This window comes from Mobula hypostoma, chromosome 4 (assembly GCF_963921235.1).
Source record: "Mobula hypostoma chromosome 4, sMobHyp1.1, whole genome shotgun sequence".
NCBI lineage: Eukaryota > Metazoa > Chordata > Chondrichthyes > Myliobatiformes > Myliobatidae > Mobula > Mobula hypostoma.
This window is the reverse complement of record NC_086100.1, coordinates 125,360,830-125,376,001: the sequence shown is the minus strand read 5'-3', so window position 1 is coordinate 125,376,001 and position 15,172 is coordinate 125,360,830. Positions and strand designations below refer to the sequence as shown.

General features: G+C 41.4%; 1 protein-coding gene across 4 annotated transcripts in view; it reads right to left on the bottom strand.

Annotated features, from left to right (window-relative positions):
* Window positions 1-14,420, bottom strand: part of dclk2a (doublecortin-like kinase 2a) — a 378,249-nt gene extending 363,829 nt beyond the window's left edge. For all 4 annotated transcript variants that reach the window (XM_063046455.1, XM_063046456.1, XM_063046457.1 and 1 more), the window contains exon 1: window positions 13,145-14,420. In XM_063046455.1, coding sequence (XP_062902525.1) covers window positions 13,145-13,571 — 427 coding nt within the window. In that variant the 5' untranslated portion in view covers window positions 13,572-14,420. The remainder of the gene's footprint in view (window positions 1-13,144) is intronic.
* Window positions 14,421-15,172: the final 752 nt, after the last annotated feature.

Sequence of the window (15,172 nt, the reverse complement as noted above, 5' to 3'; positions counted from 1 at the left end):
GCAAGTGAGGATATTTACGATCCAGTTACACAAGGAGGTGTTGAGCCCAAAGTCCTGAAGCTTATTGATTAGTTTTGAGGGGATGATAGTATTGAATGCCAACTTATAGTCAATGAAGAGCATCTTGATGTATGCATCTTCACTGTTCAGATGTTCCAGGTTTGAATGAAGAGCCAGTGAAATGGCATCTGAGTTGCATGCATCCTCATTTTCTGGGTGTTGCAGGGTTGAGTGAAGAGCCAGGCTAATGGCACCTGCTGTTTACCTGTTGTGACAGTAGACAGACTGCAGTGGATCCAAGTTGCTTCTTGGGCAGAAATTGATACGTTCCATCACCAACTTTTCAAAGCACTTCATCACAGTGGATGCAAGTGCTACTGGACAATAGGCATTGAGACAGGTTACCACGTTCTTCTTAGGCATGAATCATAGTACAGTAATGGTCAAGTGTATTGGGACCCTGGCGCTGCAGGTGATATGTTGATGATAATTGTGAAGTGATTTCTTCAAGCAAGCCTGATTGAAGTAGCCAGCAATTATTTGAAAGACGTCAGGGTAGGCTGTTTCTTGTTTGCAGCCGGTGGCACTCAATACATTGAGTGCCTGCTTAACATTGGCCTTTGGTGATATGTAAAATGCAATGAGGATCACAAAGTAAGTAGAAGAGTCAGCACCTAATCATTAGATGTTTCAGGTCGGAGGAATGAGAATGTGACAAGACCACTGCATGTAAGCACCACAAAGAATTTATCATGAAACACAGAACCCCCACCTTTTGCCTTCTCCAAACTAGCTGTCCAGTCCATCCTGTGTATCGAAAAGTCTTCAGGTCTTATCAATGTATCTGAAATGAACCATGTCTCCGCGAAACAGAGAATGCAGCAATTCCTCATTTCATTCTGATACAGCAATCTTGCTCTTAGGTCCTCAATATTGTTCTCCAGTGACTGTGTATTTGCTAACAAGATGCTGGTCAGAGGAAGTTTCATGGCCCTTTGTTTTAACCTGGCTTGGAGTCCTCCCCTCCTCTCTCTCTTTCAGCTATGACGATGCACTTTTGTCTGCATAAAGCATGCCTGAGAGTCCGCCAGGTCTTTCAGAAAATTGTGGAATTGCTGGTTCATTAAGACAGTTCAAAAGTATCTTACTTGAGGGGAAATTACAGGCTGCAGATTGCAGTGAGAGTAGTTCAGAAGATGTATACTTATGAGTTTTGTAAGCTGCCTGCAACATGTCGCTGTGATTCACCAATGCCATCACAAGTTATTACGATAATCACTAAAAGTTGTTGGCTTTGATTTAGAAATTCTGTTCTTTTCCTATAGTCAGTTAAATGTTGATTGCTTCAGAGATGAAGACAAAAATAATCTATGCATTTTATATTAGATTCAAAAGAAATTTTATGTATTCTGAAGCACTTCAACACTGAAGTTAAGTCAATTTATTTAGAGATTTAGAGATACTTAGGGCCCTTCAAACCGCGACACCAGCAACCCCCGATTTAACCCTAGCCGAATCACGGGACAGTTTACAATGACCAAATAACCTATTAACCGGTACGAATTCGGACTGTGGGAGGAAACCTACACATTCTATGGGGAGGACATACAAACTCCTTACAGAGGGCGCCGAGATTGAACTCCAAACTCCGACGTCCCAAGTTGTAATAGCATCATGCTAACCGCTATGTTACTATGGCACCCCCAGTATGTACATTGCGCATAGGAACACACCTACTTAAAGAGAACCACATACATTAAGTGTAATTTGTGTATAAATATTGTTGGTGTATATGTTCTTATTGATAACATAATTATATATTATTGATAGAGTAATTAATTATTTATATAATACATAATTATATACTTTATCATATACAGAGAGTAGTGGACTCTACTCAATACATCACAGGCATATCCCTTTCCACCACTGGCAGTATCTACAGGATGCACTGCTTCAAGAAGCAAAATCCACTATCAAGTATTTCTGCTATCTGGGTGATGCCATCTTTCTGCAGCTACCAAGAAACAGGAGGTACAGAAGCCTTAAGTCCCGTACCACCAGGCTCAAGACCAGCTACTTCCCACAAACATTTGCTTCTTGAACCAACTAGCAGAACCCTAATCACAACAGTTTAATAAATCTTTGACCACTTTGATCATTTTGCACTAAATAGACATCTTTGTTCTAATTGTGCTTTGATAAAAAATGTAGTTAATTTGTTTAATTTATATTCTTCATGTGGATGCTTATATGTTGCTATGTACCAGTGATGTTACTGCAAGTTTTTCACTGTACCTGTGGATGCATGTATTTGTGCACGATGATAAACTTGACTTTGACTTTAACTTGATCCAAGTCAGATTTCACTTCATCTACACCGTGTATTTTAAAACCCAAATGCATGGAAATAAATGGTAATAAATTCATGACTGCCAGCATAACAACCTGAGTAACGGTGCACATAGCAAATGGGACAAAAATATACACTGATAGATCCTTCCAGTTTAATGAATGTCCTTTCCAAATACGTCTTAAAACCTACTGGCAGCCATAGATAAATTTAAAGAAAAACACCAAAACTCTTCAACAGAACAGAAAATCCCTGCAGTGTATAAAAGGGTGCTCGAACAGAGTAAAGATTGGAACTTTCCTTCAAAGCCTGAACACAAATCCTACAGTGTCTAAATTATAAAAGTTAATCAATTTGTTCTCTACTGAAATACTGACAAACCTGCTTTGTATTCCTGTCATTATGCTTTTGAATACCAGGGCCTGATTGCAGTATTTAAAACAATTGAGCTACTTCATTTTAGTCACAGAAACTCAGCATTCCAGGTTTCATTATTGAAAGGGAGGAAATGTGACATCAGCACTGTGCCCAGCAATGCAGATTCATTTCCTCCCCACTACTGAGTATGAACTTGTTTGAGCCAGGAAATGTCCGTATCAGCAAGTTCTTAATGAAAAGTACATCTATGTTTTGAAGAGAAATGTAGATAAAATAATTAACTCGATGAGCTTGAAATTGTGTTTGCATTGCTAAAACATCTTTGACCCAAGGAAATATATCGTCAATTTTCCGAGTTGTTGCAAAGACATAGCTAAAAATGCATGGGAATTAGATGAAAAAGAACAGTTTAAAAGCAAAACAAAACTGGATACTGGAAATCTGAAATAAAAACAGAAAGTAATGGAACATCATAGCAGAGAAAACAAGTTAACAGTAATAAGTCCATGACCTTACATCATATGTGTTTTAAAAAAGCTTTTAGTCCTCTAGAGACTGGAGAGAGACAGAAAGATTTAGAGGTCCACTTTTCCCTCAAGAGTGGGATCAAGATAGCTGATGGCTCTCAAAAAATTGTGGGCAGAACAGAGCACAGAGGCTAGAATCAGTAGAATGTAGCATTCAGAATGCATGGAGAATGTAAGTCTTAAGTTATTGTTGGAACCATTCTCTTTAATAAATAGTAACAATCTGGACAAGCATATATGGGGCATGACTTCAACATTTGCAGAAAGTTATGAAACTGCTAATGAAGTGGACCGTAACATATTTCAGGAGGACAGATAGAAACTTTTAATGGAAACATAACAGAGGATGTTTTACAGAAAATATTGTGTAATAGTGCATTTTGGTAGAAAGAATAGGAATTAGATAATAAAACTAAATGGCGTCATCTTTTAAAGGGGTGCAGGATCTGTGAAAGAGCTGGGGATAGCAGGGTAACTTGAGAAGCCATACAGGATCCTTTCCTTTATAAATATGCAGGATTGAATTTTAACAACCCATCTCACTAGGAAAGAGTTGCTCATCACAGATTGAGGTAGGTACTTTAATATGCTACCGTATATCTGTACAGCATATGGTAACAGCTAGCTTCCCAACCAATCAAAGCTAGATGGTTATGATGATAGACAAGTGACTCAATTTAAAATTCTCACTTTAAAATCACAATTCAAGCATTTATATTTCATGGTCACAGAAGTCTGCTGTATCACAAAAGAGAACAAATTGGACAACAGGCGCATGCAAATTTCTGAGATTCAGTCACATTACTTGATGGCATTCTGGGGCTTATTCATTGGACAACTACTTTATTGTAGACCTAAGGACATGGAAAGATCTAGCCAGCAGAAGTCTGCAACAGCACTACAATCAACTGCTGCCTCATTTGATGCTGCACGCCCTTTAATGATATAATCCACCTATGAAAAGTGAGCACAGTGCTCTAATCATCTGCAAATTGATGCCCAGCACATAAGTCACTGGGCAGGGCTCTCCTTTCCTATTTATCCACCTTCAATCCAGTCACCAGTGGCACTTAACCTCTCTCTCAAAGAAAATGTTGTTTACATTCTGCTGAACACTTTCCCTCATTGCAGCATCTGCAATCTCTGTTCCATTATTCATTAGTTTCTTCTTCCCCTCTTTATAAATCAGCAGAAGTACAGAAGATGATTCTCCAGCCACATTTCAACTCGTATCCACAGAGGACGTATCGTTGAAGATAACCAACAAGGCGTCAGAGGTGGTGGGCACAACTACACCGCGAAAGAACTACTTAATTGACGCTAACTGCTTGAAACATTATCATTTAGTCTTGAGGTCAACAATGATTTGTAAATAATCCGGGGAACAACAACAGTCTTAATGGTTCATACCCATCGTTTATCTACTAGGGCACGGCTTTCCAACTTTTTTTTATGCCATGGGGCTTAACATTAACTGAGGGGTCAGTGGAACACAGGTTGGGAACCCCTGAACTAGAAAAACTTCACATGTCCTACAAGCCACTCACGAGGAGAAAATCTTCTTCAGAGGTGAAGGTCCTGCAGCAGAGGGCTCAAATACGTACATAGGTGAAGAAAACAGATCAAGTTTTCACCTGGTGATTTACTCATCACTTTAGCAAGTGCAGATGGTAAAGGCAAGGACAGCAATGTAAAGTCTGCATTGGAGATTACAAAATGCTGCAAGCTCTGTTCCCAGTTATGCACCTCAGTTATCAGTACAGGATAGGAAACATTGGTCAGCAGCAAAGAATTAGTAAGGAGTTCCCCCACCTTGCTTCCTCCATACTATGAAATCAATCACTGAAAGGATGACAGATATCCCAGCCTTGGAAAGGGAGGCGATTCATGAGATGAACAGCAGTGACAGAGATGTCCCAAGTATTTTCTCATCTCCTGACAGCAGTCTGCCCCTCAATTGCTACAAGAGATACAGTTGATAAAGTTGTTAAATTCTCCTCAAAAGATGTCTCCTGACTTTTCACACCTTTTGGTTTCGACAAAAGGCGGTTGTTGATGGAGCTTAAGGCAGGACATTACTTTATCAATTAAAATTTAAATTTCAGTGGAGTCTTTCATCTAAGTTATTAAGTTTTGCTCTCTTTGAGTAGCTGGGATATCTATCGAACGAATTGTTCTTTTGTATCAACCTGAGTGTTCTTTTGTATCGGTGGCCTTATAACTTGTAACAATTCTGACGTCAGGCAGTGAATTTGTTGAACCACCAGAGGGATGAGAACGCTTCTCCCCTGATGTCAAGACCAAGTTCACTCGTCAGCTGAGATAAAAGAAATAAACTGGTGAAAAGATAAGTAACGATCTTTTTGATCCGGCAAATTTACATTTACACAGTCTATACCAAAGCCTTCACAAGCTCTAAAACTAAAAACACATCAACATGAGTTTCTCACCTAATAGAAAATCCAGTCCAGATAAAGGGTCTCAACCCAAATTGTCAACTGTCCATTTTGCTTCACGGATGCTGCCTAACACACTGTGTTCTCCAAGAACTCGTTTTCTTTTGCATCAGAGTCTAACATCTGTTGTCCGTTGTGTTCAGTTATTAGAAATTTGTTCACCCTGCTAGAAACTGATCTAACACCACAACACTTGCATAGTTTATGTTTAAGGAAAAGGAAGAATAGCTAGCTGAAACTGCAGAAGGATATACATGTGGGTGCATTCTGTAGCATTGAATTATTTGGTTTCAGTTCTTTGGGCTGACGCTTGTTGACACAACTGCCTACTCTCCAGCTTTTGTGGTGCATGTGGAATGGGGAGATCAAACAATGATGCTATCAATGGTGAGCTGACAAGGCACTTGGGGTTACACATGGGACATATGTGTGTTCACACAGGTGAAAAAAAAGGATTCCCATTTTGTCAGATGGGTGCATTTCTGGAGGCTAAATGAATATCAGAATGGTTAGGTCATCCCAGATAGTTAATGCTGGAAAGTCCATGAAATCATGACTATTCTTAGGATACTGGTAGATGCATATCGACCAAGATACAGGAAATGCACTGTAATTATGGCAATAATTTACTCCGTGGCATTCCTTACAGATTTTTTTGTATGGGTTTGTTGGTGAGGTTCCTCACTGAGGTTATCAGCCATACTTTCATCGTGCCCTTTGTCTCCAGCAGCTAGCCTTCAAGATATGAAGACATTGTGGAGAGCTACATGGGAATCTTCAGCTCGTCTGGAGAATTCTCTACCTGTGGTTACATACAAACATAATTTTAATATATTGGAAACCATTCCAATTAATGTGCACTCCTGGGTGATCTGGGGGTACCTTGAAAATTATGCTCTAATCCTGTGGAATCCAGTCAGAATTGCAAATTTGAATGTACGTGCATTCTAGCTGGCGGTATTATAGACAAAGTTGATGTAATTGCTACTAGTTGTGAGAAAGGCATTTGTTACCAGCTTGATAACAAAATGGCCAACTGCTACAAGTCTCTGGCACACCCCTGAATGAACCTTGGGGCCTAGTCAAAGGGCAGTAGTCATGTTTGTAGCTACCGTTATAGAGCGCGTTTACCAAATCCAGTGGGCAGCCAGTTTTCGAAGAATCTCTTCAAACGCTCTTCCTACATATCAGGACTGACTCTCCCATATCAGATTCAATGTGTGTGGCCTCCAGTGAGACAGACTATTCTAATGATCCCTTCTCTCCTGATGAAAAGCCTTGTTTTGCTGTTCTCAGGTCTGTGGCCTTATCCACCTTGGGCCTTCTCTGATTCTGAAGAGTCAGTGCATGACTAGCTCTCTTGGTGATGTAGCAATGAAGAGTTGCAAACTGAAATGTAGGCAGGACCACAGCGTGGAAGATAATCAACAACATTCACAAACTCAGTACAAAAGCTACAAAAGTTTTATTAAAGGTTTCTCCGGCATGTCTTTCACAGAATTACTGAATATTACAGTTGAATACCTATCATCAAATCTGCTTGGTAACTGCAGAGCCCACACCCAATGTCATCCTGTCCTTACCTTCGTTGAACTCTAAAACTGCTATGAAGATTGTTATTAAGATTGCTCTCAACATATTGTAATTTACACATGCCTTTCTCAAAGGGGTCTCTCAATTATAGTCTGGCATGTCTACGTTCAGTGTTGAATTGGGTGGGTAAACATCAGGATTTTGCTGATGCAACTCTTTATCCACTTTCAAATTTACCCACAAAAAGGCACAGCTCATAGATACAGAGAACCCAGTTCAATTCTGACCATGTGTGTTATCTGCATGGAGTCTGCATTTTCTCCTTTGAGATCATGCATTTCTTCCACATAAGACAACCAAAGATGCATGGGTTATTACGTTAATTGTCTACTGTAAGTCATCCGTATTGTGTGGGTGAATGGCAGTATCAGAGAACAGTTGACATAGTGTAAGGAGAACAGGTGTAGCTTCTCTGTCAAAGATGCAGGTAGAGGAATATGACCACTCCCGGGCACTTTGTTTTAGGGAGGATATAGAGGAGGTATATTGGAATGACACCTATACAATAAGAGAAACTGACAACAATAGCACAGTTAAGGAGAATTTAATGGGGAACTTGAATGGCTTTGATAAAAGGAGAAATTGTACAATAAGATCATGCAACTTATAGCCAGAGGGCATCAGTTCAACATCCTTGGCCAAAGAATCAGGGGTAACATGAGGAAAGATCTTCTTTAATACAGGGAAGTACTATTATTTGTAAATGGTGATAGAAATAGTACCTGTGAAAGCTTTCTGAAGTGGCAGGTGAAAAACTGACTAGCTGTCCAAGGAGGATAAAGATTTTTAATAAGAAGAACAGAATGCCAATGTGGGTAATTGATGGATTATAAAAATTTGTTTATGCTTTAATTTTTTGAAACGATACTTTTTGAATATGCATGTTCCTGTAAATAATACCAGGTTAAGGATTTTACAACGTTTGATCCAAGATTCAAGTTTATATGTCGTGTGCACTTTGAAGAAACAACACAACCAAGGAGGTGCTGGGAGCAGTTAGCAAGCGTCGCCGCACATTCCAGTGCCAACATAGCATGCCCACAATGCTTGGCAGAACGACACAGAACATAGAATTTTTTGAGGATGTAACTAGTAGAGTGGATAGGGGAGAACCAGTGGGTGTTGTATATTTGGATTTTCAAAAGGCTTTTGACAAGGTCCCACACAGGAGATTAGTGTGCAAACTTAAAGCACACGGTATTGGGGGTAAGGTATTGATGTGGATAGAGAATTGGTTAGCAGACAGGAAGCAAAGAGTGGGAATAAATGGGACCTTTTCAGAATGGCAGGCGGTGACTAGTGGGGTACGGCAAGGCTCAGTGCTGGGACCCCAGTTGTTTACAATATATATTAATGACTTGGATGAGGGAATTAAATGCAGCATCTCCAAGTTTGTGGATGACACGAAGCTGCGTGGCAGTGTTAGCTGTGAGGAGGATGCTAAGAGGATGCAGAGTGACTTGGATAGGTTGGGTGAGTGGGCAAATTCATGGCAGATGCAATTTAATGTGGATAAATGTGAAGTTATCCACTTTGGTGGCAAAAATAGGAAAACAGATTATTATCTGAATGGTGGCCAATTAGGAAAAGGGGAGATGCAACGAGACCTGGGTGTCATTATACACCAGTCATTGAAAGTGGGCATGCAGGTACAGCAGGTGGTGAAAAAAGCGAATGGTATGCTGGCATTTATAGCGAGAGGATTCGAGTACAGGAGCAGGGAGGTACTACTGCAGTTGTACAAGGCCTTGGTGAGACCACAGCTGGAGTATTGTGTGCAGTTTTGGTCCCCTAATCTGAGGAAAGACATCCTTGCCATAGAGGGAGTACAAAGAAGGTTCACCAGATTGATTCCTGGGTTGGCAGGACTTTCATATGAAGAAAGACTGGATGAACTGGGCTTGTACTCGTTGGAATTTAGAAGATTGAGGGGGGTTCTGATTGAAACGTATAAAATCCTAAAGGGATTGGACAGGCTAGATGCAGGAAGATTGTTTCCGATGTTGGGGAAGTCCAGAACAAGGGGTCACGGAAGCCTTTTAGGACCGAGATTAGGAAAAACTTCTTCACACAGAGAGTGGTGAATCTGTGGAATTCTCTGCCACAGGAAACAGTTGAGGCCAGTTCATTGGCTATATTTAAGAGGGAGTTAGATATGGCCCTTGTGGCTACGGGGATCAGGGGGTATGGAGGGAAGGCTGGGGCGGGGTTCTGAGTTGGATGATCAGCCATGATCATAATAAATGGCGGTGCAGGCTCGAAGGGCCAAATGGCCTACTCCTGCACCTATTTTCTATGTTTCTATGTTTCTATAACAGGCAACAAAAACAGCAAAAACAAGCCCCTCCTTCCCTCCCATCCAGACACATACACAATCTTTAATCCCAGGACAGGCCTCCAGCAGACATGGACTTGGGCCTACAGACACTGGACTTTGACCTCCTTAGTGGACACACAGAGATCTGCAGACTTGGCTTCAGCCAATAGGTCTCAGTTTCCATATTTCCAACTCAATCCTTGGCATCAATCCCAGGACATACTGATCACCCAACACTAAGCCTTGCTGAAGACAGGACCCTGAACATGAGGCCTCGAACTCCAGTCTCACTGATTCAGAAACACAGGGGGTTATCAGGATTTGTACCTCCAGCTCAAACGGAACTCCGACTCTGGAACCCACTGCAACCACTGACCTGGCCCCTGTCCAATCTCTACCGGTCTGACATCCAACAACCCAACCAGATGCCCAAAGTCTTTGTTGCTGGTCTTTGAACACAGAACAGAGATTTAGATTCCAGTGTCACGTCTAATTCCATCACATCCCTGTCCCTAACCCTAACCAGACCCATAACTTCCCTCTCTGTCCCTAAAGACATTCTCATGGACCTTAATAATAATTAAAAAAGCAACTAAATCTGAGCTGCAACTCTGTGGAGGTTAGAGCTCAAAGCCATCTTGGAACCAAATACTTGGATCTCACAGCATTTCTTTAAAACGGGTGAAAGTGAAAATACAATTGTCATAGTCATAGTCATACTTTATTGATCCCGGGGGAAATTGGTTTTTGTTACAGTTGCACCATAAATAATTAAATAGTAATAAAAGCATAAATAATTAAATAATAATATGTAAATTATGCCAGATGGAAATAAGTCCAGAACCAGCCTATTGGCTCAGGGTGTCTGACCCTCCAAGGGAGGAGTTGTAAAGTTTGATGGCCACAGGCAGGAATGACTTCCTATGACGCTCAGTGTTGCATCTCGGTGGAATGAGTCTCTGGCTGAATGTACTCCTGTGCCCACCCAGTACATTATGTAGTGGATGGGAGATATTGCCCAAGATGGCATGCAACTTGGACAGCATCCTCTTTTTAGACACCACCGTCAGAGAGTCCAGTTCCATCCCCACAACATCACTGGCCTTACGAATGAGTTTGTTGATTCTGTTGGTGTCTGCTACCCTCAGCCTGCTGCCCCAGCACACAAACAGCAAACAAACTGTATAGTTATTCTCAATTCAACGGGCCTTAAATTTTGAATATCATGTGCACCTCCTGGATTCATTACCCTTACTTCCATGTATTCCGATTTTTGAGTCATTCTTTTTGGCAAAATATACTAAAATATATTAAATATCACATTTCAGTAACACCATTGTGATGTATAACCACTCCTACAGCTATATAGGTGAAACTTCAAAAACTCCAGAAATTGTAGATCCTCAGATATTTGCCAGGTCTAACTTCAGTCTTCAATGGAACACAGCATCCGCTGTTTGGCATTACACATTAGGCCTCTTCCTTGCATTTGCAAGCAGACTAACACTGTTAGTCTATTGTCTGAAGTAAAAGCTTTCCCCAATATGGTTGGTGGTGCACAGCAAGTCGACCACACATTATCCACTACGTTGCATAAACATTCCTATTGTTATTAAACAACACATCCTTTGACTCTCATCAGCAAGCTCATGAATGACCAACTAGCTTGCAGTCTTGGATGAATAAAGAGCACAGACTAAATCCGTGGGATTTTCATCAATATTTTTAAGGTCAGCTTCTCCCTTCTTACAGATGCAAAAGAGTTACTAAGAGAAATTAACTTCAAACCATCTAAAATAGTTCCATAATGAACAGCAGAAAGAATATTACAGTATGAGGCAACATGGGATATTTTGTTATATTAGTAGAATTGTATTTCTAATAAATGTTTCTTCTGGTCTGAGAGTCACTGCATTAACACTGTCATCAGAAACCATTCTATAGTCTTGGAGATCCTAAACTATGATATTTTCCAAGTTGATGGCAGTAAAATGAGACTCAGTCCACTGATAAAAAAAAGTAACAATTTACAATTCACAATTAAGGGAATGATGCATTTCGAAGTTACTTACATTGCCTTGTCACTTCTAACTGATTAACTGCAGGATTCTCCATGTCATTGCATTTCAAGGGAAATCTGATTCAAAGATTTTCATCTTGCTGATTAACATTATTATAAAGTCAAAGGAATCAGTGGTTTTAAAAAAGGCCCTTCATAAAAAGAAGCTTATTTTTGAATTTATCATAGATAGCCTTAGCTTTTAAAGTTAGTCTCTTTAAAAAGTGAGGGAGTGAAAGTATGGTATTTATATGAAAGGATATGAGAGTAACAAAGCCCTATTACAATTATACAAGTTCTTTGTGAACTTCCCTAAAAATACTGTGTAGTTCTTTATCTCCTGCTAAGGAAAAACATGCCATACTGGGAGTGCCACTGACTCCCAGTCTGAGGGATTTGCCTAAGTGAGACTAATTACATAAGGGCTATTTTGCATGACATAAGAAAGAAAGAAACAGTTATCTCATTGAAACACAAGACTGAAGGGGCTTGACAGAATAGATCATGGGATGAAGTTTCCCCAGCATTGGAGTCCTAGAGAAGGGTACAAGGAAAACATTTTTGGAATTATTCAAGAACTTGGTGTGAGTCAGGAATTCTCTATTGCAGACAGCTTTGGGTGCTTAGTCATTGGGTATATATAAAACGCTGAGTCAGGTAGATTTTTCAATGCTACAAATGTCAGTGTTTAAGGGCAATGAGGGCAGGTGCGACTGAAGTGGAATATCAGCCATGCTTTTACTGAATGTCAGAATGGGCTGCCAGGGGATAATTTACTAGTCTGACTCCTGTACATCATCTTACCTTCTTCTCAGATTTTTGATCTTCCCACATCTATTTCCACTTTAAATATTATAAATAGTGGTACAGCGTCATGGAAGGTACCCTTTCTGATTGCTAAATTACAGGAATTTGAGAAATAATATGCCAGTATATCAAGTCAAACTGGTGTTATATAAACATAAGATTAAAAGTAAAATGGAAACAATGAAATTAATATATAAAACTCTTCTAGTATCATCTTCCAAAAAATGAAGATGATACTAGAAGAGATGATCAGGTTATTCCAAAATTAGTATCCATATCTCCCATCTGAAAACTCCCCCTTGTCTTTGCATTAATAGCAATCACATACAAAACATTTCTAGAGAAACTTTAGGAGGTCAGGCAGCATCCATGGAGTGAACCGATGTATGGGCTGAGATCCTTCATCAGGACTCTTCCTCCATAGATGCTGCCTGACCTGCTGAGTTCCTCCAGCATTTTGTGTGTGTTGCACCAGAGTTCCAGCATTTACAATCTCTCATTTGTCTTGAATGGATACACTTTCTTTATTGGAAATGGTCTATCTACTTGTATTGTGCTGTAGTCTTTGTATTAGTTCTCTTGGGGGGCAATGCTGTTCAAAGTTTTTGAATTAGCCTTCCATTCATCTGAAGGCATTGTTTCTTTCTCACTTACCTTCCAGCAATTCATCCAGACTGGTGATCTTCTTGCTTCCATCGATACTGTAGATGGCTCTGACTCCTTGGGGCAAGTTGACATTATCTGAGAGAGACTTAGTCAGTTCCACCAGCAAAGCATCCAAGGACCTGAACCTGTCCTGAGAGACAGCATACACAAGCCCCTTAAAATAGCGGTCTCCATTCCTGTAAAAGCGGACTTTCTTGGCTTTTTTCTCCTGGCTGAGTGCTTGCAGAGTGCGGGTCCTGTAAAAGCTGCAGTGAGCACTGTGAGCAGGGCTTGGTAAACCATTTCCACGCGAGCTTGCCCCTCCTCCGCCGCTGCCACCTCCACCTCCTCCACCGCCACTTCCACGCCGAGATGATCGGTGACCCCGGCTTCTCTCCTCAAAGTGCTCCAACTCAATATTCCGATCATGTGACATAATTAGTAGTGAAATGAAAAGATAAAATAATAAATACTTCCTTTTTAAAAAAAGTTATTACTGCCAAGCTGCTGATAACCCTGTCCCCTTTTTGACTGACAGCTGACTGAGCTAAAACACCACCTTCCCCCAAATCGAATAGCACTCTATTGTGGCTTAAAATTTCAAATAATGTGAATAATTGTTATTGCTTCTCATAAGAAAAAATACAGAGCAATGCCAGGAAGGCGCCTTTATCACCAGAGACAATATGTTGGGCTCCTCACGCTGTGGATCCAGGATGAAGGACCTCTCTTCACGTCCTACATCACTGCTGATGGCCTTGATGATGTCCAAGAATGAAGAGGGAAGTGAAAGATCCGAGGCGATTCCCGTTGTGCCCGCAGCCCCAAACTCGGCCTCTTCTAAACGCGGGGACTGGTGTTGGAGCGGGAGCGGGAGCCGGAGCCGGCGGGATGCTGTGGTCCACGGCCAGCCGCAGCAGCGAGCCAGCGAGCGAGCGAACGGGACAGGAAGGCGGTCGGATGCAGCTCGGAGCTGGCTTGACAACTGGAACGGAAGCAGCAGCGAACACAGTGCTGGCGGGGGCTGTCCGTGTCCCCAGGATCGGGGTGGGAGGGGGGAGGGAATGAGATGGTGGGGGGGGGAGAAGGTTGGCTGATGTGTTGCAGTCTCGATCTGTAGATGCGGGAAGAAAGAGGTCCCTGGCAGACGCGTTGGACTGTGCTAGCGCGAGTGTAAAAAAATCATCCTTGCTGTTGGCACTGTTCCCAACGTAGCACTGCCGATGTCGCAACCGCAGCAGCCGAGGCAGCGATGTGCGCTGAGCCGCAGTGTCCGTGTGCGGAGCGACAAACTCTGCGGCTCCGCTCCGCTCGGCTCCGCGCACACGCGCACAGACCTCACACAAAAGCTCCCTCCAGGTCTTAGTGCCGCAGGGGTTAGTTTGCTGACAAGTTCCCAAATCAGTGGGAAATACTTCTCTGAAATGGGTATCCTCGGTCACTGATTTATAAATTCATATATTTTCAATGGCTTGGAGCTTATAATTGCATTTAGAGAAAAAAAATCCTGAATAACGCCACTATTTTAATTCAATTTTTTTAATGATACTAAAGATGAAAACGATTTTTGTTTTCATTTGAAAGATATCTATTTTTAATTTTAGTAATTTAATTTTAATCTATTTAATGAGATTTACATGATGGCACAGAGTAATTTAAGCACTGTCAGTGCAATATCATGACAAAAATACTATTATTATTTCGTATACAACAGGAATTCTGCAGATGCTGGAAATTCAAGCAATACACATCACAACTGCTGGTGAATGCAGCGGGCCTGGCAGCATCTCTAGGAAGAGGTACAGTCGACGTTTCAGGCCGAGACCCTTCGTCAGGACTAACTGAAGGAAGAGCTCGTAAGAGATTTGAAAGTGGGAGGAGGAGGGGGAGATTCAAAATGATAGGAGAAGACAGGAGGGGGAGGGATGGAGCCAAGAGCTCGACAGGTGATTGGCAAAGGGGATACGAGAGGATCATGGGACAGGAGGCCCAGGGAGAAAGACAAGCGGGGGGAACCCAGAGGATGGGCAAGGGGTA